General features: G+C 44.4%; 1 protein-coding gene across 8 annotated transcripts in view; it reads left to right on the top strand.

Moving 5' to 3' along the window:
• Positions 1-26,106, top strand: part of POLN (DNA polymerase nu) — a 118,743-nt gene that overhangs the window by 17,696 nt on the left and 74,941 nt on the right. For 7 of the 8 annotated variants that reach the window (XM_069977312.1, XM_069977308.1, XM_069977307.1 and 4 more), the window contains exons 10-19: positions 966-1,034; positions 7,034-7,094; positions 8,673-8,737; positions 9,409-9,492; positions 11,003-11,095; positions 11,405-11,461; positions 11,640-11,693; positions 13,397-13,462; positions 13,825-13,879; positions 23,997-24,074. In XM_069977312.1, coding sequence (XP_069833413.1) covers positions 966-1,034; positions 7,034-7,094; positions 8,673-8,737; positions 9,409-9,492; positions 11,003-11,095; positions 11,405-11,461; positions 11,640-11,693; positions 13,397-13,462; positions 13,825-13,879; positions 23,997-24,074 — 682 coding nt within the window. The remainder of the gene's footprint in view (positions 1-965; positions 1,035-7,033; positions 7,095-8,672; positions 8,738-9,408; positions 9,493-11,002; positions 11,096-11,404; positions 11,462-11,639; positions 11,694-13,396; positions 13,463-13,824; positions 13,880-23,996; positions 24,075-26,106) is intronic. The other variant, XM_069977313.1, reaches the window with a different exon arrangement.

Here is a 26,106-nt window from a genome sequence, read left to right as displayed (position 1 = left end):
CAAAAAAAGACTTTATTGTTGTCTCTTCTATTACAGTGCCACTGTACACTTTATGGTTACAGCTCACATTAAAGTTGTTAGCTAGGAATTTTATTTTTATTAAACGGAACTGTCAGCAGGTCAGACGAATCTAACCTGCTGATAGCCCCCTAATGCGCACGGGGCGCTGAGGAGGAAGGTATGTCTCTTACCTTTCTCCTTGGTGCCGTTACCGCGCTGTTAGCAGTGTAATTCCTGTTCCGGAGCACCGTAAGGAGCACTGCCCTGCCCCCAGAGCGTGAGCTGCCCCTCTCCTTCTAATGATAATCAATGGAGTGGGCGGGCCAGATTGGCGCTCTGGGGACAGGGCAGTACACCTAACAGTGCGCTGGACCAAGAATTACACTGCACAGGAACAGCGCAATAGGGGGCTATCTAACCTGCTGATAGTTCCCCTTTAACTATGCCCAGTCCCGCTGTGCAGCACTTTCTGGTGTTGGGGTCATTTCATGGTTTACCCGCTCAGCAGCCGCAGCAGGGCTATCCCTTAACCTGGAAGTGCTGCACAGGAAGACTGGAGCTCTGCAATAATGGCAGCCTTCACATTCACATCTGCTTAAACGTTTTATATATCTCCATGACATATCAGAAGTTTTTTTTTTTTTCTAAATGGCACTTTAAGGTAGCACACTTTAAGGTAAAGACTGTTTTATTGTATTGGTTATTATTGTCTTCTGCATATATTTATTTATAGTGATCTCTTTAGAGCAGGAGGCTGAGAGTTCTTCAGCCAATAGAGAGGACAGCTTGGCGAGCTCTTGGCTTAACAAGTATTGAACTGATCCGAAATGTTTGGCCAAAGAGGCCAATTTATCCGTCAATATGCTCAATGCATCAGTCAGTTAGGAAATACAATGACATAATTTCAAGTGTAAACAATCAGACTGTCTGTCCATTGTCTTCTGAATCTGTGTTCTATGTTCCAGCTCCAGATCACTTGCAAGAAGTTAGATTTTTTATACTGTCTAATGGTGACCCTAGAACACAAACTACGGGTGAGAGAAGTATTGTATACTGTTAGAGCAGGCATTGCAAAAAATTTTTTTTACATATATATATATATATAAATATATATATATATATATATATATATGCAAAAGTCTGTTTGTTGGTCAGCTCACCTGCTGTGGTATAGCCGTCGGTGCACGGTAAGACCCGGAGCCAGGGTCACAGCATACCAGAGAAAAAAAAGTCCAGCACCAGGTCGGCATATACCATTAAAATTCCATACTTTATTAGACAATCTTCACATAGGACAGTAATAAAAGTTTACGCGTTTCAGCGCTTCTCGCGCCTTGTTCACAACTGAAGCATGATACATACAAGCTCATATTGCTATATAAAGGGTAGTGCTGTACATCACATGACTAACCCCCAATTAAGAACCATATAACACATGTTAAAAACTTCACAGGCTTGGAAAGCAGGTTAACCCTTACTAAAGGAGTAAGTTCAAAGTGGGAAGTGAATATAACCAATTTTTCTCATACATCATATAGGTTATTGAAAGCATGGCTAGAAAGTTGCTTACATTAAATGTAGTATATAAAGCACCAGACAATATATTTATAGACCTTAATATGTCAGGATCAGATCATGTCTAGAATTCAGACCTTCTGGGACTCTCGTTCCTAGTCTAAATATCCAGAAGGATTCTCTATTTAATAGTTTACGTCTCAGAGAACCTCCTCTTTTTGGTGGACAGATTTTTTCAATGCCCATAACTTTTAGGGACTGTACCTTTCCAGCATGGGTTTCCCTGAAATGTCTGGTTAGGGATGACACATTCACCACCTCATTGTGCACATCTGATATGTGTTTCCTAATTCTCATTTTGAGGCTGGTGGATGTACACCCCACATACTGTACATTGCAGAGTGTACAGGTAGCAACATAAACTACATGGGTTGTATTGCAGTTTATGTAACTTTGGATTTTATATGTATTATTATTAGAACATGATGTTACTTCTTTGGAAATCGCAACATGTGAACACGTTATACATCGCTGATGTCCGCACTTATATGACCGCTTCACATCTACCCAGGTTTGTTCCCTGGGTTTCTCTCTAACATAAAGTGAGGGGGATAGAGTCATTCCTATGGTTGGGGCTCTGCGAGCAACTACTTTGACTCCTCCTTTCGTCATCACCTGCAGTTTGTCATCTTGCCACAACAGTGGTAAAAATTTACAACATGTTTTGGAGGTAATGAAGTATCCTTCCTGGATGTACGTTTGGTGGCTGACACGAACAATAATTGTGTACAGATTATGCCATATAGAAAGGATTGTGCAGGTAATTCTATATTAATGGCTACATCTTGTCACCCACCACACGTCATCCAGAATATGCCCTATGGGGAGTGTCTAAGGCTCAAAAGAAACTGCAGCAAGCAAGATACATATGAATTGGAGTTGGAAAAACTAAAAGACAGATTTAAGGAAAGGAAATTTCCGCAAGAAATTTTGGATTCAGCAATAGCGAGGGCAGCATTAGTGAGTAGAGAAGATCTGCTGAGTGAGGAATTGTCTAATAGGAAAAAGAAATCTAAGGACAGATCGGACAATAAACAGGTAGTCTTCGTCACCACCTACAGTAAACAATTTTCTAAAATAAGTAAAATAATCAAAAAATATTTACCACTGTTGTGGCAAGATGACAAACTGCAGGTGATGACGAAAGGAGGAGTCAAAGTAGTGTCTCGCAGAGCCCCCACCATAGGAATGACTCTATCCCCCTCACTTTATGTTACAGAGAAACCCAGGGAACAAACCTGGCTAGATGTGAAGCGGTCATATAAGTGCGGACATCAGCGATGTATAACGTGTTCACATGTTGCGATTTCCAAAGAAGTAACATCATGTTCTAATAATAATACATATAAAATCCAAAGTTACATAAACTGCAATACAACCCATGTAGTTTATGTTGCTACCTGTACACTCTGCAATGTACAGTATGTGGGGTGTACATCCACCAGCCTCAAAATGAGAATTAGGAAACACATATCAGATGTGCACAATGAGGTGGTGAATGTGTCATCCCTAACCAGACATTTCAGGGAAACCCATGCTGGAAAGGTACAGTCCCTAAAAGTTATGGGCATTGAAAAAATCTGTCCACCAAAAAGAGGAGGTTCTCTGAGACGTAAACTATTAAATAGAGAATCCTTCTGGATATTTAGACTAGGAACGAGAGTCCCAGAAGGTCTGAATTCTAGACATGATCTGATCCTGACATATTAAGGTCTATAAATATATTGTCTGGTGCTTTATATACTACATTTATTGTAAGCAGCCTTCTAGCCATGCTTTCAATAACCTATATGATGTATGAGAAAAATTGGTTATATTCACTTCCCACTTTGAACTTACTCCTTAAGGGTTAACCTGCTTTCCAAGCCTGTGAAGTTTTTAACATGTGTTATATGGTTCTTAATTGGGGGTTAGTCATGTGATGTACAGCACTACCCTTTATATAGCAATATGAGCTTGTATGTATCATGCTTCAGTTGTGAACAAGTCGCGAGAAGCGCTGAAACGCGTAAACTTTTATTACTGTCCTATGTGAAGATTGTCTAATAAAGTATGGAATTTTAATGGTAAATGCCGACCTGGTGGTGGACTTTTTTTTCTTTGGTATATATATATATATATATATTATCCAAATTAAAATCAGTATTATTCTCTTTATGGTTCGCTCTATAGAAACCTATCTTTGTAATGAAACATTCATAAGTGTCTCTGCATATATATCTCTTTTAATACTGGAGGTCTTCCATTGACTTCAGTAAGTAAGTGACAGCAGCTGGAGCATGCTGTATTTCTATACAAATGCACAGCATGCTGTGAAATGCTCATAAAACCACAATAGGAAAAAGGTGTATATGTGAATTTTATAAAGTCCTAGTGACATTGCACATTTGACTGCTCTGGTATGTTTTAAAGCACCCAACAAAATAATCCATGAACCCCATGTTACATTACACGAATATTATAGAATTGGCATGCCTATTTGTTTTTATAAGTAAAGCCAGGATCCCTAAAAAGCAGAGGGTTAAGGTCCCCCTATGCGGGTCAGTTATCGGCTGAATGGGAATGCTTATTTCTCATAATCAGCCTGTGTAAAAATGTGAGAAAATGCTCATTTGTCAGCTGAACACATCTTTTATGTGGCCAATGAACTCATAATTATTGTCCACACACATCATGCTATGTAGGGAGCACTGCACGGCTGACCCAGTCATAAGCAAACAGGTACTGATCATGGGGATCGGCGCTCAATAGCTGAAGCTTGTCAGGCCGTATAAAGGAACCTAAAGGTCTAACATTTAAAAAAAACTTTTGACATTTCATAGAGACACCAAATGTTTTGATCAATGGGGGTCTGGGTGTTCAGATCCCCACTGATCACTAAAACAAGCTGGGAAAAACACCTGCCTGAGCGCTGCTTCTCCCCCACTCAAAAGAAGACAATCCTATAGATTTACTATGTTCATTTCATTCACCTGCACAGAGATGGAAGAGAACGGTGCTTAGGGTGCACTCCCTCTGGCTCATTAGAAATGGGGGGGGGGGTGTCTAAAAAAAAACATACTTTTTTTTTAAGTGACATTGCTAATTTAAGACCTCATAATTACAGCATTAATAGAGCAGAATCTCATGTGAGGCCATACTGGGGTGTGTTATCACCAGAAGCAACCAAGCATGCTTTCATATTAGAGTGACTGATTCCTTGTGTCACAATTTGTTTTTAGATTGAATCCAAAAGAAAACAAACTCTGTATGCCTCTCTGTAAAATAAAAGGTATATGGAGGTACTCTATAGTCAACACACCATACAACTATATTGACGAACCCAATGAAAACCAAAGCTGTGTAAGATTAGGTTATTGAAGCCTTAAACAAGCAGTCTAGTTATTATTTTATTTTCCCCCTGATGCAGGCTGGCACATATACTTACTAATGATGATTGCTGTCCCGTGGTGCGACTTTGTTCTGGTCCTACGGCTCGGATCCAGCTGGCGCCCACATGACCTCTTTGGCTTCAGCTCTGCAGCTTAGAAGGTCGAAAGTCAGGGTCTCCAGTGCATCTCTATGAGAGCACTCTCATAGAGATGTATTGGAGACCCTGACATCTGGCCTTCAATAGATCTGTTGAAAGGAGAGGGTTCAGAAGAGCTGTCACGTCACTGCCAGCAGCATCCAAGTGGCGCCTTAGGACTGGAACAAAGTGCCGACTCAGCACACAGTTATGGATGCACACCTGCTTTTAGTCTTTGAGGAGGCTGTGGTCGGTGACCTGCCGGGTTTTGATGGGTCCCTTGGGTTCTTATCACGGTGGTCCAGAGTGGAGCTATGACCCACCCGGATTGTCGGTACTGCCACCCACAGAAAGAGGAGATGACCCAAGGACAGTGTAACTGCTGTGTAGGTGCTTCAACAATAACCACTGAGTCCCATTATAATAAATAAACTCTTCTTTACTGAAGGAATGTTTCGGCATACAAGTTGACAATAGACTTTTGACTTGACTGGACAAATCTGTGCTAAGAGCTTTAGAGGTAGGATAGCAGTGGTGACTTGGTTGCGTGCTGAGAAGTAGAGTGAGTTTGCCTTGAGAGTCCCAACCCATTTTAGTACTGTGCTCTCACGGAACTTTAGAAGAAGAAGACTTTAGTCGAAGAAGAAGTAGAATACTTGAGAGTTCCTGAGAGTAGAAGAATGCCCGTGTTTCGACCTTTGTTGTGATACCACCCATTGCCCTGCAGTGTCGGGTGACACGTCTTAACAAGGTGACACAAGCCCCAGTCTTTGTTACCTGAGTTGAGCAAGGTGGCCAAGATTACCTGTTTACACCTGTGCTGCAAGATAGAGTACATAGGCTTGTAGCAACTTTGCTCTATCTGGATTAGTTACTCCTGCTTTCTGATACTGTCCTGCAACTTTAGAGACATTCAACGGCGTGGGTTGGGGTGATCACTGACTTGTCCTCTCTGTTGCCGTTTAGCACTGCAAAGGTGAAGTAAGAGTTGCTTGGAAGTAGGTCCACTACAGCTGGTCTGTCCCGAAGGGGGAACCTGGCAGAGCCAGCCTCCTGGCTAAACTCTGCAGGATACTCTGGTCTGTGTGTCTTGCCTCTACAAGAACTAAAGAAGAACTCACTAGTGTGGGTGTACACTTCCTTTCCCCATGGGACAACTTCCTACAGGGTGTGTAACAACTGTGAGTGATGGAAAAGAGAGTATAAAGAGAAAGGAGAATAGAGATAGGTGAAGAAGAAGAATAGCTCTCATTGGTGCACAGATCACAAACAAACAATAACGCCTTCCTCACTACAGCTGTGCAATATATAAGTATACACATACATACTAGCAACATCTAGTGGCAAAACTTGGGCATAACTCCATTACCACCTTTGAGTACAGGCTTTTGCGAGGGGTGTATAGACTAGCAACACCCGTGGTGGGACACCACGTGCATACACCAGCCTGCATAAGGGGGAATAATAAAAAAAAAATCTCGACTGCTATTTTAAAGAAAAATCTGATTGATTTAGGCGGGAAATTACCCCTAAAAATAACTAACGAAGCTAATTGCTTCATTCCTATCTGCATTCTGCTCATCAGGCTGCAGGCTTTGAAGTCTGCTCCGCCGCTCCTCCCCAGTTTCCCAGGACTGGATCCATCCCTGCTGGTTCAGCAGGAGCTGCAGGGAGTGGAGCACATTTCAAAACCTGCAGCCTAATGAGCAGAATGCAGATAGGAACAAAGCAATTTGCTGCATTCCTACTGTAGATTCGCTCAGGACTCCCTACCGCTGCATCCAATAGCCACCAGTAATCAAATGCTTACGATCGGACACGAGCATGCTCAGTTTGCGCTCATCTCTAGTAATGATCTCTAATAAAAATAATATAAGTTTTGTCATAAAACTACATTTTTCTTGGACAAATGGGAATCTCAGACAAATAATGATTATTAATATTTTGCAGGGAGAAGGATTGTGGGACTTATTTTACAATATTGAACTTCCACTTATTACTATTCTGGCCGGTAGGAATGGTTATTAGTTGTAACTTGCTTGTAATCATGTTATCAGAAGTTGAGAACATAGGCTATTATTATTAGATGTTGGGTTCCGACAATCTTTTATTGTTTACCAGGCACAGCAATTCTACATTTTATTGACTGATTAGGGTAGGTATACAAACGTTATAGCAGTACATTGAAGGTATCTGTTGCCATCCTGAGAGACGGGAGAAGTGCATGGTTAAGTGCTTCTCTCCCAATTTTGCTGATCACTGCACAAGGCAGGTTCCATAGACTTAAGGTGCCTTCACACAGAGAGATTTATCTGGCAGATTTTTTAAGCCAAAGCCAGGAACAGACTATAAACATGGGAACAGATCATAAAGGAAAGACTGAGATTTCCCCTCTTTTTTTTTAAATCCATTCCTGGTTTTGGCTTCAAAAATCTGTCAGATAAATCTCTCTGTGTAAAGGCACCCTAACTACTATATAGAGGCCATCTTGTGCTGCAAAGAGTAATACAGAGAGAGAGAAGTGATTAGCTGGGCTCTTCTTCTGCTTCATTCCGGTGATTGGTAGGTGTCTAAACATCCAGCCCAGCTGATGAAAACTTTTGACATGTTTCTTTAAAGTGACAGACACACTGTAACCTTCATTTTACAATTAAGAAATTATTTTCGTTTTATCTTTTTATATTCTTTTATCTTTACAATGTGTTCTATGTGATATCTGTGTCACTTCTAAGTTGAGGATTCCCCTTATAAGACATTTATAACAGTCTAGTCTAAAGCAGACACTCTGCAGCACTCTTTTTAAACGGGTTATCTAGATTTAGAAAAACATGGCCATGAATAGCACCACTCTTGTCCCCAGTTTGGGTGTGGTTTTGCAATTAGGCTCCTTTCACTTTAATGGAATGGAGTTTCAGATCCCCACCCAAACCGAAGTCAAGAGTCATGCTGTTTCTGGAAGAAAGCTGCCATGTTTTTCTAAAGCCCCTATTACACGGGGCGATTGGAGAAAAAAACGAGCGCTGTGGTTGTTTGCTCCTTGTTCCTTGCTCACTGCCACCAATATTACATGCTCCGGCAGTGAGCGGGTAAGTGCAGGGGAGCTCGCAGGGAGCTGCAGGGGGGCTGCCCGGGTGATCGCTAGATCGTCTGGGCAGCCCATAGAGCATATCTGTGGTCTGCTGCCGCCGCTCCTGTTCCATGGCAACATGTTGAAAGACAAACGTCAGCAACGATCAGCCGACATCATTCATTTTGGCTGATCGTTGCCTTCTCTTCCACTGGACAATTATCGACCGATGTCGGCCAAATGCGGCCGATATTTGTTCCGTGTAATAGGGCCTTAAGCCTGCATAACCCCTTTAAAGACAAAGCAGAAGTTTAAAACCCAGCAGCTACCACTGTAGATCACACACCAAGTGCTCACATGATCGGGCTTTAGTATACTACATACAGCGGTAATCTCTGCTGACAGTACAGAAAATGACATACCAAGATGGCAGACCATGTTCAGTCTTAGAAACTATAAGAAAAAAAAGTTTTACTTTTGCTTTACTTTTTACTTCTGATAATTTGTGTTTATTTTTTCTAGTAATGGAAAACTGCTCCATTGAAATAAATCAAGATGAGCTGAAGAAGACATCAGTACTGTTGGGGGTAAATAAATTGCAAAAGCATCCAGGTGATATTGCACTTAATAATTGAAGAAAGTTGTAAGAATTAACTTCTTTCGGGACATGGACAAGTTTAAGGGGCAGAAAATTGCCAAGGGCCCCCATATACTAGGGGTTTCTATTGCTGGAGCCGCAGAGTCAAACTGGGGTGATATTATTTAGACATTGAACTGCAGTATTATGTGGGCTCTTTGAAGAAATAATGAATATATAATTGTCTGGTGTCCATATGAAGAACATTGTATGTATGTATACTGTGCCCCCTGACTGCCTTATGAGCTGGTGGCACAACTGGATATATATCATTGAAATCATTTTGAACATACCTTTATTTTGTTTTGTTTTCATAAAAAAACAAACAAACATCATTTTATAGGCAGAGCCTATTGTTCCCTGATCTCTAGCACCACTACACCTCACTCTGTTGTATGTCCCTGATTATGCAAGGGGCGAGGCGTGGCAATGCTGTGGCCCAGGGAATAATAGGCTCCACCTCTTTGACACTATTTTTAATGAGAATAAAAACACAGACACATGCAGCAAAGATATGTTGTAAATCTTTTCATTGATACCTTTTCAGTTGTGCCACTAGCTCAATGGGCAGTCAGTGGGTCACAGATTTACTTTAAACATGTAAAGTAATCTGCATTACAGATTCATCTTAAAAGATTGGAGAAAGAAGCTCACCATGCTGCAGGACAAAAGTTCAGGTTAACTAGTAGTAATGAACTCAGAGAGGTAAGTGTGTTTCTCTTTACCTGCATAGTACAGGACTAAGGGGATGGTGCAAGATATGAAACTCATGGAGTTGTGTCATGTACCACCTCCAGTGCAGTAGGCAGAACATCTGTGTGTATCTGGATAAAAAAAAAACTTGTTGAGATCCCAAGGGAGAGAAAAGGAAAAGTTCAAGACGTGCTGTGTCTAAATAGTTAGAAAGTTGAAGCCGATATAAGCCAGAGTTCATTTTTGGAAGAGTCATGTTTTTGAAGTTCCATTGACTTCTTGGTGTGGTTCTTTTCCCTGTCTGGTATGGGTTACTATTGACTAGTCACACTTCTTTCAGTGGAAACTTTTCTTTTGGATGAAGAGGGGGTGGCAGCAGCCTGCTGTTTGAAGAGAAGAAATCCTATGTGTTAAAAAGATCAATGATCGCAAGCTTCCACTAGAAAACTCAAATTTTGAACAATTTAAACTGTACATGAAAAGTTGACAGACTTTACTGTCACTGAAAGGAATCTTTTTTTTTTTGTTCAATATTTTATTGGTTTTCAGCATTGTAACAAAAGTTAATATATTGTACAATATCTCATGCATCACATTATGAGAGGATGTTGGTTACTTAACAACATAAGATAAAAGAAAAATATTGCACTTCTGTAGTGTAAAAGTCAGACATAAAATGTCCCAAAAAGAGTCCCTTAGTATGTTCTGTAGAAGTTGAGAAGTGGGAAAATTGTAGTCCGTAGTCGGAGAACGTTACCAGATGCATATGTTATGTTGTTAGAATGCCGTTAACTAAAGGGGGATATATTATCCAATGGTAGAACAGTTTTTTACTCATACCTAATACCAGAATACCTTGAAGAGAGACAATAGATTGAGGAACTAGACAAGACAGATAAATGTTATAAAATAAAGAGTAAAATTTACGAAGGACATAACATAAAGCACAAGACATACAGAACTGAAAGGAATCTTTTGATGTCACAGACATGTAAAAAGTTTGGATAAGTCAGGGACAAACCCCCTTGTAAGTCAATGGAGCCTGTCTCTTGAACAAGTCCGATCGAGCATTGAGCAGGGAGTAAAACGTTTAGCCATGTGTGGATCGGGCTGTAGTCCCAACCTCCTGTGCACCAAACCACCTAATTTACATGTTAAATAAACTTTTTTATGTAAATATAAATGCTATCATCTTCATTCTCAAAACCTCCGCCGTAAGGATTCATGGACAGCATGGATGCAGTCATAGGCTGCATCCATGTTTTCCTGGCAGCCCTAGGGCTGCATCCATCTTCTTCAGCCGCCGGGAGTCAAATGCAGAGCGTACAGGTTCACATGAAAGTTGCCAGACCCAAACTTTCGACATTTCTCTAATGCCTGACACTAATGCCTAGTTGTTTTAAGCAAAAGAAGGCTATGATGAGGATATGAAGATCCTAAATAAAAGACCATTAGCTGTTTATCCCTTTGCTCACAACTAAGATATGTTCGTAATGTTTTAGTTCTTTTTCCGTTTTTTTAGATACTGTATGAAAAGTTCCATCTGCACTTGAAGTGTAAAAGTAAGCTTCCCCAGACAAGCCTGGGCCATGTCTTATCTACAGCGGAGCCTGCGGTAATGTCAACTTATGTGGTGAACAGTGTGCAGTGATGCACTCCTTGTCCATGCATCCTATTAGAACATATGGATGTTATAGAGAGGCTTCCCTATAGGGGCAGGAGGCCTGAATGTTACCTTACAACTCTTGGTCAATCCAGGGGATCACAATACAATGTAAATCACTAATAATAATAGTAGTGGATGTTGCTTTGTTGCTTTAGTTTTTTGACGTTAGACTGAATGTTTGTATATATATATATATATATATATATCCTTTTTTTTGTAAAAAGTATTTGAAAACAATCTTTACCATCTATATTGTAGTTAAATCAGCTAAGAGACCTGCATCCTTTGCCTGAAATTATTTTACAGTTTAGACAAGTAAGACTTATATATATTTATTTGTTCATTTGTTCATGATATTGAGCTGACACCTTTTGATGTTCTTTGTCTATTGGTTAGATAGCTGCCTTATATTTCTCCTATGGAATACTTATATACAGTATTGTATGGTGTTATATGGATCAGTCAAAATAATATATAATCTTCTTTTGTATAGATACAAAAAATAAAGTCAACGTTTGTTGATGGCCTCTTCACCTACGTCAGTAAGGTATCTATGTTCTTATGTTTATTTAATACATTTAACTTTCACAATTGTTCCCTTAAAAATATAAAATTAATGTTTTTTTTCAATAACAATGACATACAGAGTGCAATTTTGAATGGTATTTTTGAGAAGTACTTTTGTAACAGGCAGATATGGTCAAAGATTTGCATCCAACAACTCTAGTGGCTCCTCACCAGTGACAGAAATGGGATATGCCATAGTAGGATGTGGAGAGAGATCGGGGGCCTTAACCAGGTTCTTAGCCAGAGCCCTACAAACCAATCCTTAGTAAGGAGAGATATGAGAATAGAACATATTTATAATCATAAAAGAAATATCTAGAGGTATATGGGCCGGAACTCAGGGAGGTGCAGGAAAAAAAATGGGATATGCCATAAATGCTAGATGGGACTCTCACTTGTAGGGAAACAGTGCTCCAGTCATCCCCATTTGCCAACCCGTGGCCACCTTAGTCAGATATGCACCAATCAGGTATATATGGCATATTCTGTGGATATACCATTCAAGCAAAGCATCATTGGAATTGTGTGCATAGGCCCACATACAGTATAGCCATCACTCTTTATAAAAGCTATGTAGATTAATGATGATAAACTACCTACAGACAAGTCTCTGGAGTATATTTATTGATTTCCCTCTAATACATTCATTGACATTGTTGCCAAATTGTGCAATCAAGGCAGCGTATAATGAAGAGGTCATTGAGTATAGAAAGAAATTCTTATGTGGAATAATCCATTTACAGAGGGGAATTCAGCTCTTGTGACTTGTAAATACTTGCATTCTCATAAAATAACAACGCAAACACCTTTTCTTAGAACTCTGTGTCCTGTCATTCTTCTGTGTCCAGGTAATGGAGAAATACACTGACAACTGGTGTTACCCTTCCCCTTGTTAATATCCTATAACAAGGTGTAAAGTAAAGTGTACATATCATTTAAACAAACTTCTGACATGACATAGACATGTGGGAAGTGTGTATGGGGGGGTCTGGACGCTGAGACCCTTTGCCGATCGCTAGAATGAAGGGACAGACACTCTCTGCCCCTTGATCTTTGCTCTAAAATGCTCTAACTGCTATAAGTAACAGTTAATGGAATTATAATGGGAGCCTATAGAACTTCCGGCAATTCTGACTACCAGAATTCCATAGGCTTTCAATATAACCATAGACCGCTCACATTAGCAGTTTAAAGCAGAGATATGGGGCAGAGCGCATCACCCCTTCGTTCTAGCAATTGGAATGAGTCTTAGCACCTGGACCCCCACCGACACAAACTTCTGACATGTTGCTATGACATGTCAGAGGGAACCAATCACCACAAAATTGGTCAAAAACTAGTAACATACCATAATACAGCCAATAGCAGTGTTCCCAGACATATAAATACTCTGCTTCCATTTACACATACCCCTCGGAAATCAAGTTTGAAACCTTCCCATGGTGTATGTAAATTACCGCTTTGTAGTCATGTAGGCTGTCCTCTAGCACCAAGATGTCTCTGTCTCTTGCATACAACACAAATGCTATTAAAAGTTGTTTTCCCCTGTTTTCAACATTGCACAGAAGATAGACAAACAGCCTCATCTTTCTGATACGGGGGTTGGCCACATGAGTCACAAGGACCTGACTTTCTTTTTACAAGTGCATTTACCTGCTCCTAGTTTACCCTCTTGTCTTCTAGGGCTGCGTATCTCCGACCTGGAATCAGACGGGCACTGTAAGCGGCAGGCTTTCAGCAAAACATCCTGTAAGTTGGTAATAAACTCATTTGTAAAGCCACATAGCAAATTCACAAGGGCCCCCTCCCCCACATTATTAGTAGTAAGCTGAACTGCAGTAATGTGAACCGCAGCATAAATACTTTTACAGGTAGTGAAAAGCACCTGGGACCTGTGCACTGCCAGAATTGTAATGGCGAGGGTTATGAGTTATACAGCAGCAACCTTCTCATTTCTAGCCTTATGATAATTGTAATATAATAGCATCATGAAGGTCCTGCTGACAGTATCTTACTATCTATGAGGTCATATGATTATAATACTAAACCGTAACCTCTAAGTAAAACAAAGTGGGTATATTTTATGTGTAATTTATATCTTTATGTTGTAGAATATTCAAGGTGTTTCCAAGTTTTCAGTTCAATTTGAGAAGCAACAAGTACAAGGTGAAAATATATATTTAAAAAAATATTAGGCTCGAAGGGGGACATGTATTAAGACTGGTGTTCTTACATAAAGCCCCGCTCTCAATTACTCTGCTGGATTTACTAAGGGGCGCATGCCTCTTAGTAAATATTATATACACTAGGTGGGCACCACATACAGTAAGGGCCCTATTCCACAGGCCGAGCAGGGCTCGATCAACGATGGATCAGGCAGATTTACCCCACGCTTTCCGTCACGTGGACTTCATCAGGGTGATGAAGTCCACGTGACGGAACGCGTGGGGTTAATCTGCCTGATCCATCCGTGAGATAGCATGTGTGATTGTCTACATTAGTTGTTTATATATATTTTCTCACTCTATTGCATATTGTTTATTTCTTTTTCTCCCCAGGAATATCGCTTTGTCTTATTCCATTATATGCACTTGCACTTTGTGGCACTTAATGATAGGGTCAGATAGTTTACATACACTTTTTTTGCACTTTACATTAATATTGCTATATTTATTAATTATTTCTTGCTATCTCTGTATGTAACGGCTGGGTCAGTGGATCCGCGTAGCCCACACAAGCGATGGTACTGAGCCGCACCAGGGAGCGGAGTCTAAGGGGCCGCTGGTTTTCACCAGAGCCCGCCGCAAGGCAGGATGGGCTTGCTGCGGCAGGCGACCCCCAGGTCGCTACCCCTGGCGCGACTTGCTTGTGTAGGTGGCGAGTGGAGGCGAAGTACAAAATCGTAGGGCAAGGACGTAGTCAGGGACGGGCCAAGAGGTCAGGGCAGGCGGCGTACAAGGGCGGAGACAGGGAACGTGAGCAAGGACTGGTACACAAGAAATGGCAGTAATATAGGGAACGCTTTCTCTGATAGGCAAAGGGCACTATAGATCCGGCAAAGGACACAGGAAGGGGCAGCCTTTAATAGGGGCAGGGAAAATGGCCAGACCAATTGTGGGGACACTGTACCTTTAAGACATAGCAGAGCCGGCGCGCGCGCGCCCCAGGAGGCGGGGACGCGCGCGCCGGCTCTGACACACTGAGACTCCCCGGCGTGCAGTGCAGACGCCGGGAGTCAGGGAAGAGGACGACATAGGAGCCCCAGGAGATGCAGGGGACCTCCTGCGGCAGGTGAGAGATGGGGTCGGGCGGCGCTCGGGAGCGGAGGCGGCGCGGGCCGCCATGACAGTACCCCCCCCCTTTGGCCTCCCCCTCTTTCTGACCTGCAAGAAGTTCTTTACGAGGTTGCGGTCCAGGATGTTAGCTTCAGGTTCCCAAGACCTCTCCTCAGGACCAAAACCTCTCCAGTCGACTAGGAAGTAACGTTTCCCTCGAACGGTCTTCATGGCAAGAATGTCCTCGACAGTATAAACGTCCGTGGTGTCCAGTAGTGGAGAAGGTGGGGAAGGTTCACGGGAATAGCGATTAAGGACTACAGGTCTCAGAAGGGAAACATGGAAGCAGTTGGGGATGCGCATAGAGGAGGGCAAACGGAGTTTGTAGGCCACGGGGTTGATGCGTCTCAAAACCACAAAAGGACCCAAGAAGCGAGGTCCCAATTTGTAGCTGGGTATCTTCAGGCGTATGTATTTGGATGATAGCCATACCTTGTCCCCAGGGTTAAAAGACACGGCAGGTCTTCTCTTTTTGTCTGCCTGAGATTTCATACGGGAGGAAGCCTGTAACAATGACTGACGAATCTTCTCCCAGATGGCCGAGAAGTCTTGGACCAGGACGTTGACAGCTGGCACGTCTGGAGAAGAAGAGGAGGACAAAGGTAGAGGAGGACGAGGATGACGACCGTAGACGATGTAGAATGGGGATTCTCCTGTGGAGCTGGACTCTAGATGATTATAAGAGAACTCAGCCCAGGGTAGCAAATCGGACCAGTCATCTTGTCGAGCCGACACAAAGTGACGTAAATAGCAACCCAGAATTTGATTCACTCTTTCCGCTTGACCGTTAGACTGAGGATGATAGGCTGAGGAGAAGTTTAGTTTCACTTGAAGGCGGTGACAGAGGGCCCGCCAGAACTTGGAGACAAACTGTGTTCCTCGATCTGACGTAATGGTGAGCGGAAGACCATGCAGGCGGAATATGTGCAGGAAGAAGAGATTGGCTAGACGGGGAGCAGATGGGAGACCAGGTAGTGGGATGAAGTGCGACATCTTAGAGAAACGGTCGGTCACCGTCCAGACTATAGTATTGCCGGCAGAGGGAGGTAGATCTGTGATAAAGTCCATTGCAATGTGCTGCCAAGGGGCTTCTGGGACCGGTAGCGGATGGAGTAGGCCAGGTGGTCTCTGCCGAGAGATCTTGTTGCGGGCACAAGAGGAGCATGAGGACACAAAGTCTTTGACATCCCTCCCTAACGTTGGCCTCCAGTAGTAACGGGAGATAAGGCGAAGAGATTTGTGTACACCTGGGTGTCCAGCCAATAGGGAGCTATGTCCCCATTTAAGGATTCGTCTTCGAAGAGCTGGACGAACATACGTCTTTCCTGGAGGTAGGAGATGAAGATCGGCGGAAGCCACAGGAAGCAGGCGTTCTGGTGGTACAATATGACGAGGAGTAGAATCTTGTCCCAGGACATCAGAAGCGCGGGACAAGGCATCGGCCTTGATGTTCTTCTCCGCGGGGCGGAAATGGATGAAGAAATTGAAACGGGAAAAGAAGAGGGACCAACGGGCTTGCCTAGGATTAAGGCGCTGGGCCGTCTGGAGGTACAGCAGATTTTTGTGATCCGTAAAGATGTTGACCGGATGTCTAGCCCCCTCCAGAAGGTGACGCCATTCTTCAAGGGCCATCTTGATGGCCAAGAGTTCCCGATCTCCAATGGTATAATTCTTCTCAGCTGGAGAAAAGGTTTTAGAGAAGAATCCGCAGGTGCGGATCTTACCCTTGGCATCCTTTTGTGTAAGAACTGCCCCAGCACCTACAGAAGATGCGTCCACCTCCACGGAGAAAGGTCTGGTGGGGTCGGGGCGAGTTAGGACGGGTGCCGAGGCAAAGGACGTCTTAAGGCGTTGAAAGGCTTCTTCTGCTTCAGGTGGCCATACCTTAGGATTAGCAGTCTTCCGGGTAAGATTGACAATGGGTGCAACAAGTGTAGAATAGTGCGGAATGAACTGCCGGTAATAGTTGGCGAAGCCAAGAAAGCGCTGGATGGCTCGAAGTCCGACGGGGCGAGGCCACTGGAGGACGGCCGAAAGTTTCACGGGATCCATCTGGAGACCCTTGTTAGAAACGACATAACCCAGGAAAGGAAGGCTGGATTGATGAAATAGACATTTCTCCAGTTTGGCGTACAAGTGGTTCTCCCTCAAACGTTGGAGGACCAGACGTACATGCTTGACATGAGAGTCCAAGTTGGGGGAATAGATGAGGATATCATCTAAATATACCACCACACAGGTGTAGAGTAGGTCACGAAAAATCTCATTCACAAAATCTTGGAAGACGGCTGGCGCATTACAAAGGCCAAAGGGCATGACCAGATACTCGTAGTGGCCATCACGGGTGTTAAAGGCCGTCTTCCATTCATCTCCCTTGCGGATACGAATTAGATTATAGGCACCCCGCAGGTCGAGCTTGGAGAATATCTGGGCTCCATGGAAGCGATCGAACAGCTCTGAGATCAAAGGGAGAGGGTATCTGTTCTTGAGAGTAATCTCATTGAGACCCCTATAATCGATGCAGGGTCTCAGAGATCCATCCTTCTTCTGTACAAAGAAGAAACCCGCTCCTGTGGGGGACGTGGATTTTCGAATAAACCCTCTCTGAAGATTTTCTTTTATATATTCCGTCATGGCCTGGGTTTCCGGGACGGAGAGAGGATACACTCTACCACGTGGCGGAGTAGCACCTGGCAGGAGATCGATGGGACAATCGAAGGGACGATGTGGAGGTAGGACTTCAGCCTGTTTCTCTGAAAAAACGTCTGCAAAGTCCTGATAGGCGGTCGGTAACCCTGGTAGAGGCTTAGGTGGAACTGGAGTCGGGACACAGGGACGAGGAACCTGTATACAACGTGAGGAACAGGCAGGACTCCAGCGTAAGACTTCTCCAGTGTTCCAATTCAGGGTAGGTTCGTGCCGTTGTAGCCAGGGAAGTCCCAGGAGAATCTCAGAAGAGGAGTGCGGTAGTACAAAGAACGTAATCTTCTCCTTGTGCAGAGCCCCCACCTGAAGATTCACAGACACTGTGCGGTACCGAATGGTCTCTCCAAGAGGTTCCCCCGTAACAGAGGAGATGCACAGGGCCTTGGCAAGGGGCTCCACGGGGAGTTGCCATCTTTGAACCAAATCAGCACGAAGAAAGTTACCTGCAGAGCCTGAATCCAGGAATGCTGTGGCCAGATGTTGTCGACCTGACGGGGCGGTGATCAGTACTGGTAGAGATAACCGCGGAGAGGTGGTACACACACCTAGGACGGCCTCTCCCCCGTGACCTAGGTGCGGGCATTTCCCGGACGCTGAGGGCGCTGAGGACAGTTTAGGCGAAAGTGGTCGGGACTGGCACAATACAGGCACAAATTGTGTTCCCGACGACGAGTCCTCTCTTCCGGAGACAAACGGACTCGGTCCACTTGCATAGGTTCCTCGGCTGAGGGTTGAGACAAGGGAACAGGAGGTCTCTGGAAGGCTGGAGCCAAGCGGAAGGTTCGACGGGGGCGGACCAATTCTCGTTCCTGTCGGACTTCTTCTTCTCTTTCAGAGAAGCGGACGTCAATGCGTGTTGCCAGGTGAATAAGATCCGTCAAGGAGGACGGCAAGTCTCGGCTGGAAAGCACATCCTTGACATGGCTGGCTAGGCCATTTTTAAAAGTGGCGACCAAAGCGGCATTGTTCCAATCGAGTTCAGCTGCCAGAGTACGGAACTGAACCGCATACTCTCCTACGGAAGATCCTCCCTGGCGCAAGTTCAGAAGGGCGGTCTCGGCGGAGGAAGCTCGGGCTGGCTCTTCAAAGACACCACGGAACTCAGAGACAAAGGCTTGCACGTTGGCTGTAACAGGGTCATCCCGGTCCCACAAAGGAGTGGCCCAGGCCAGTGCTTTCCCAGAGAGCAGACTGATTATAAACGCCACCTTGGACCGTTCCGTATTAAATTGGGTGGCCATAAGCTCAATGTGCATGGAGCACTGGGTCACGAAGCCTCTGCACAGCTTGGGATCCCCGTCATATTTAGAGGGAAGCGCCAGGCGAAGGTTTGGTCCAAGAGCGGAGACTGCGGGTTGTGCTGGAGGAGGCGACACCGATGCAGATGGAGGCTGTGGAGCCGTAAGAAGCCGCTGTACCATGGCGGAGAGTTGCTGCATCTGCTGCGTTTGCTGGGCGATCTGCTGGCTCTGTTGAGCGACCACTCGGGTAAGGCTTCGGATATCTGGCACCTCGCCGGGATCCATGGCCGGATCTAACTGTAACGGCTGGGTCAGTGGATCCGCGTAGCCCACACAAGCGATGGTACTGAGCCGCACCAGGGAGCGGAGTCTAAGGGGCTGCTGGTTTTCACCAGAGCCCGCCGCAAGGCAGGATGGGCTTGCTGCGGCAGGCGACCCCCAGGTCGCTACCCCTGGCGCGACTTGCTTGTGTAGGTGGCGAGTGGAGGCGAAGTACAAAATCGTAGGGCAAGGACGTAGTCAGGGACGGGCCAAGAGGTCAGGGCAGGCGGCGTACAAGGGCGGAGACAGGGAACGTGAGCAAGGACTGGTACACAAGAAATGGCAGTAATATAGGGAACGCTTTCTCTGATAGGCAAAGGGCACTATAGATCCGGCAAAGGACACAGGAAGGGGCAGCCTTTAATAGGGGCAGGGAAAATGGCCAGACCAATTGTGGGGACACTGTGCCTTTAAGACATAGCAGAGCCGGCGCGCGCGCGCCCCAGGAGGCGGGGACGCGCGCGCCGGCTCTGACACACTGAGACTCCCCGGCGTGCAGTGCAGACGCCGGGAGTCAGGGAAGAGGACGACATAGGAGCCCCAGGAGATGCAGGGGACCTCCTGCGGCAGGTGAGAGATGGGGTCGGGCGGCGCTCGGGAGCGGAGGCGGCGCGGGCCGCCATGACACTGTACTATTATGTGGGGTGGATCAGTTTGTCACTGTGCCCTATTAGGGCCAGTGGTAGGATCATGTGTGTGTTTTTAAAGGTTTTTAATTTTGTGTCTTTTTGATTGGATTAAAATAAAGAATATTGAATATATTGTGGAGGGGCAGACCTTGTTTTTCCAGACCAAATTCTTCTTTGCACAATATGCCTCTTAGTAAATATGTCATTACCTGCGCCTGTCGGAGGGCTTGCACAGAAACCTATATCTGCTCCGGAGCAGGTGTAAATTTCTGCGATGGTTTCAGGTGTACCATGATAAATTAGTCACCTCGTGCCTTCTCCCTGCCTTTCTGCCCCTCCCCCTGCTCACCCATCAGGTGCATGTAACAGAAAAGGCAATACTCTTTGTTTTGTGTAAGAAGATAATTGTATTCTATATATGTTAAAAAAAATTTGACAATTCATTGTGTGGAATATAAATATACATGAAATGTAAGAGCACCATATTTTAAAAGCATAAATTATATTAAATGGATAAAGCTTCTTACTACTATGAAATTTCCCATACACTGCACCCATACAAAAGAGTGGTGCTGTTCCTCTACATCCCTATGGCACACCTGTAAATGGCAGCAACATGGGGAACATTATAGAGCAATGCTGAGCAGTAAGCTGTAAACCCAGCACTAGGTTGAGACACATAACGCAACATTCTGGAGCCTCTTTTTTGTGTTCCCCCTCTGCCTTGGTTTTTCTCCAGCCACTCCGCCTGCTCCCCTCTCCCCTTTCCATAGACTTCTGTGAGCAGCTGCAATCTGATTCTCCGTTGAGCTGATCCCTCTTCTGATGTAGTTAGGTAGTTTTTATTAATGGATGATGAGTTTAGGTGGGATAAAATGTGCTTATGTATATTAAAGAGTTTCCCATACTTACTGAGCTCACTTCTTAGATAGAAGACACCCTTAGGATCAGCTGATCAGGGAGGGCTCGGATTTCCTAACACCTATTGATGGAAACTTTATACAACCCCTACTTTCCCATGTGGCAGCAACTGTTCTAATGTACTTTTAGGGTACAAACCCACTTGACGTATTTGCTGCGTGAATCAGTCTTAAAAATAAGCAGGCAAAACGCAGGTTGGCTTTATACAGTTGTTCTGCGTTAAAATACGCAATTGCGTATTTTTGAAGTATGAAGCTACATGCGTTTTTCGCACAGGTTGTTAACAACTGATGCTTTGCTAACAACAAGCTTCACGCTTCAAAAATACGCAATTGCGTATTTTAACGCAGAACAATCGTATAAAGCCAACCTGCGTTTTGCCTGCTTATTTTTAACCAACAAAACACAGTAATCACTGAACTCAAGGAGAACAGCGAAAAAAATTCCAATGAAGTACTCAATCAAGAGTCTCCACTGATACCCCCAAAAATTTAAATATGCAAAACAAGAGTCCGTGGAGCCTCAGTTACGAGTCTCAAAACACGGGATAGCCAGATATCTCTAGCCTGTTGCCAACGGGGTGCCTCCATGATGGGGAGAGCACCACACCACCCTGATAAATAACCCCTTAAGTCCCACTCGGTTGCGAGTATTGGAACATAGACAGGGAAACAACAGGGTGGCCCCTTTTGTCAATGTCTAACTCAAGGTGCGAGTATTGCGATCATGACAAGGGCTTGCAAAGGCAGGCTTCCACCCACAGACAGCCGTTTCGGGGTTTTTGCCCCTCGTCAGTGTGGGGTAGGATTCTGGCTAGTTGGGGCAATGAAAAATCAACCAACAAAACACAGTAATCACTGAACTCAAGGAGAACAGCGAAAAAAATTCCAATGAAGTACTCAATCAAGAGTCTCCACTGATACCCCCAAAAATTTAAATATGCAAAACAAGAGTCCGTGGAGCCTCAGTTACGAGTCTCAAAACACGGGATAGCCAGATATCTCTAGCCTGTTGCCAACGGGGTGCCTCCATGATGGGGAGAGCACCACACCACCCTGATAAATAACCCCTTAAGTCCCACTCGGTTGCGAGTATTGGAACATAGACAGGGAAACAACAGGGTGGCCCCTTTTGTCAATGTCTAACTCAAGGTGCGAGTATTGCGATCATGACAAGGGCTTGCAAAGGCAGGCTTCCACCCACAGACAGCCGTTTCGGGGTTTTTGCCCCTCGTCAGTGTGGGGTAGGATTCTGGCTAGTTGGGGCAATGAAAAATCAACCAACAAAACACAGTAATCACTGAACTCAAGGAGAACAGCGAAAAAAATTCCAATGAAGTACTCAATCAAGAGTCTCCACTGATACCCCCAAAAATTTAAATATGCAAAACAAGAGTCCGTGGAGCCTCAGTTACGAGTCTCAAAACACGGGATAGCCAGATATCTCTAGCCTGTTGCCAACGGGGTGCCTCCATGATGGGGAGAGCACCACACCACCCTGATAAATAACCCCTTAAGTCCCACTCGGTTGCGAGTATTGGAACATAGACAGGGAAACAACAGGGTGGCCCCTTTTGTCAATGTCTAACTCAAGGTGCGAGTATTGCGATCATGACAAGGGCTTGCAAAGGCAGGCTTCCACCCACAGACAGCCGTTTCGGGGTTTTTGCCCCTCGTCAGTGTGGGGTAGGATTCTGGCTAGTTGGGGCAATGAAAAATCAACCAACAAAACACAGTAATCACTGAACTCAAGGAGAACAGCGAAAAAAATTCCAATGAAGTACTCAATCAAGAGTCTCCACTGATACCCCCAAAAATTTAAATATGCAAAACAAGAGTCCGTGGAGCCTCAGTTACGAGTCTCAAAACACGGGATAGCCAGATATCTCTAGCCTGTTGCCAACGGGGTGCCTCCATGATGGGGAGAGCACCACACCACCCTGATAAATAACCCCTTAAGTCCCACTCGGTTGCGAGTATTGGAACATAGACAGGGAAACAACAGGGTGGCCCCTTTTGTCAATGTCTAACTCAAGGTGCGAGTATTGCGATCATGACAAGGGCTTGCAAAGGCAGGCTTCCACCCACAGACAGCCGTTTCGGGGTTTTTGCCCCTCGTCAGTGTGGGGTAGGATTCTGGCTAGTTGGGGCAATGAAAAATCAACCAACAAAACACAGTAATCACTGAACTCAAGGAGAACAGCGAAAAAAATTCCAATGAAGTACTCAATCAAGAGTCTCCACTGATACCCCCAAAAATTTAAATATGCAAAACAAGAGTCCGTGGAGCCTCAGTTACGAGTCTCAAAACACGGGATAGCCAGATATCTCTAGCCTGTTGCCAACGGGGTGCCTCCATGATGGGGAGAGCACCACACCACCCTGATAAATAACCCCTTAAGTCCCACTCGGTTGCGAGTATTGGAACATAGACAGGGAAACAACAGGGTGGCCCCTTTTGTCAATGTCTAACTCAAGGTGCGAGTATTGCGATCATGACAAGGGCTTGCAAAGGCAGGCTTCCACCCACAGACAGCCGTTTCGGGGTTTTTGCCCCTCGTCAGTGTGGGGTAGGATTCTGGCTAGTTGGGGCAATGAAAAATCAACCAACAAAACACAGTAATCACTGAACTCAAGGAGAACAGCGAAAAAAATTCCAATGAAGTACTCAATCAAGAGTCTCCACTGATACCCCCAAAAATTTAAATATGCAAAACAAGAGTCCGTGGAGCCTCAGTTACGAGTCTCAAAACACAGGATAGCCAGATATCTCTAGCCTGTTGCCAACTGGGTGCCTCCATGATGGGGAGAGGCAACAGGCTAGAGATATCTGGCTATCCCGTGTTTTGAGACTCGTAACTGAGGCTCCACGGACTCTTGTTTTGCACTGCTTATTTTTAAGACTGATTCACGCAGCAAATACGTCAAGTGGGTTTGTACCCTTACATGCAGCCATTTAAATGAATGACACTCTAATACATGGCCTTATATGTTTCTTCAAAGTTAGGACCATTTATCCTATGATTTTCCACACTGGCCAATAGGAGAGAGTCCTGGATCAGAAACTGTCCCCTATATATTAGTTTATATGTGCTAATAGAATTATTTGTTTTACTATTTCTTTATGAAAGGAAAAAGCAAAGAAACCATAACCATTAACCCCAGGTCGATGTTTGTGTCCACAAAGGGTTATTCATTCCTTGCCGCAGGTAGGTTACACAGGGTACTGTATGTATGTTCTATAACATTACAGTTTTGCTGATTATGTTATCTTTGTTATAAAAAATAAAATGTACAGTATTTGGCTAAAGGGGTTGGCCACTCCATAGTAAGATAGTTTAGTGTACAGTATTAGTAACTGCACTCACTGTGTATACTGACAGCAGCTCCCTGTGTATCTCATAGAGCTAAAATCAGACTCCCCTCCTCCAGCTGTGCTCTGCCTTCCTGCTCTCTTTTTTTTAAAGAAATCAACATGGGTTGTGATCGCAAGCAGTTTTTCATTATGTTCATTTTATTTTTCTTTAAAGGGAACTGCGGCTGCAGCAGGAGCTGTATAACCAAAAAAAAGCACTTTAACCCTTAGACGACCCTGGACGTAGGGTTACGTCATGGAAGTCTGTCCCCAGACGACCCATGACGTAACCTTACGTCCTGGGTGTTTTTCCCGCTATGAAGCGCGCTCCGGAGCGGAGCGCGCTTCATAGCAGGTGGGGGTCGGCTGCAAACAGCAGCCGGGACCTCACCGGTAATGACACGCTGCAGCGATCGCGCTGCCGTGTGTCATTAACCCCTTAAGCGCCGCGATCGCGGCGCGACCGCGGCGTTTAAGTGTAAGTGACAGGGGGAGTCCCCTGTCACTTACCGATCGGGACCCCCGCAGTGTGACTGCGGGGGTCCCGATCGTTGAAACGGACTGCCGGAGGTCTCTCACCTGCCTCCGTGCGGTCCGATCGGCGATCTGCTACACTGAGCCTGCACAGGCAGGCTCAATGAGCAGAGCGCCGATAACACTGATCAATGCTATGTCTATGGCATAGCAATGATCAGTGTAAAAATCAAAGTAGTGAATGTAGAAGTCCCCCAAAGGGACTTCAAAAGTGTAAAAAAAAAAAAGTTCAAAATACTAACACACTACCCCAAAGCCCCTCCCCCAATAAAAGTCTAAATCACCCCCCTTTCCCATTATATAAATAAAACATATAAAAATAAATAAATAGATAAACATATAATATACCGTAGCGTGCGTAATTGTCCGATCTATTAAAATATAACAAGCGTCATTGCGATCGGTAAACGGCGTACACGAAAAGAGGGGAAAAAGTGCGCAGATTACCGATTTTATGTTACATTATATATTTAAAAAAATCAATAAAAAGTGATCAAAACGTCCGATCTTCACAAATATGGTATTAATAAAAACTAGAGATCATGGCGGAAAAAATGACACCCCATACAGCCCCGTAGGTGAAAAAATAAAACTGTTATAAGCGTCACAATAGGCCCATTTTATTAATATTTAATTGCCAAAAAAAAGGATTTCATAAAAAAATACATATATAACATTAGAGAATCTGTGTAAACCTGCATATGGTTGTGTTCGGACTGACCTATAGAATAATAGTGTCATGTCGCTGTTACCATATAGTGCATTACGTAGACACAGGAACCCCCCAAACGATACCATATTGCATTCTTATTTACGATTTCACCTATTTATATCTTCATAAATAATATATTTGGAATTCCATCATACATGTTATGGTAAAATGAAAGATGCCATTACACAGTACAACTATTCCTGAAAAAAACAAGCACTTACATGGCTTGTAGATAGAAAACTGAGAGTGCTAGAGCTCTTAGAAGGGGAGGAGGGAAAAACGAAAGCACTAAGATCAAAATTTGCGCGGTCCACTGGGTCATTTTGGGCCTGGTCCTCAAAGGGTTAATCCCCCGGGCGTGTTACAGGCAGAGATGGGGAGGTAGTCATCTGGCGGCTTCCCGCCAGTATCTAGTCACCTCTCTCTGCCTGTCAGCGCGCTCAGAGGGGATGATTGACAGGCAGAGAGGTCCGTTACTGGCCTCTCTGCCTGTCAGTCATCCCTCAGAGTGTGCTGACAGGCAGAACATGGTGACTAGACACGGGTGGGAAGCCGCCTAGATGACTACCTCCCCATCTCTGCCTGTAACGCGCCTGGGGGATAAAGTTCTTTTTTTCCAATTATACAGCTCCTGCTGCAA

The sequence above is a fragment of the Dendropsophus ebraccatus genome, chromosome 7 (genome assembly GCF_027789765.1).
Source record: "Dendropsophus ebraccatus isolate aDenEbr1 chromosome 7, aDenEbr1.pat, whole genome shotgun sequence".
Classification (NCBI taxonomy): domain Eukaryota; kingdom Metazoa; phylum Chordata; class Amphibia; order Anura; family Hylidae; genus Dendropsophus; species Dendropsophus ebraccatus.
This window is presented reverse-complemented; position numbering and strand designations above follow the sequence as displayed.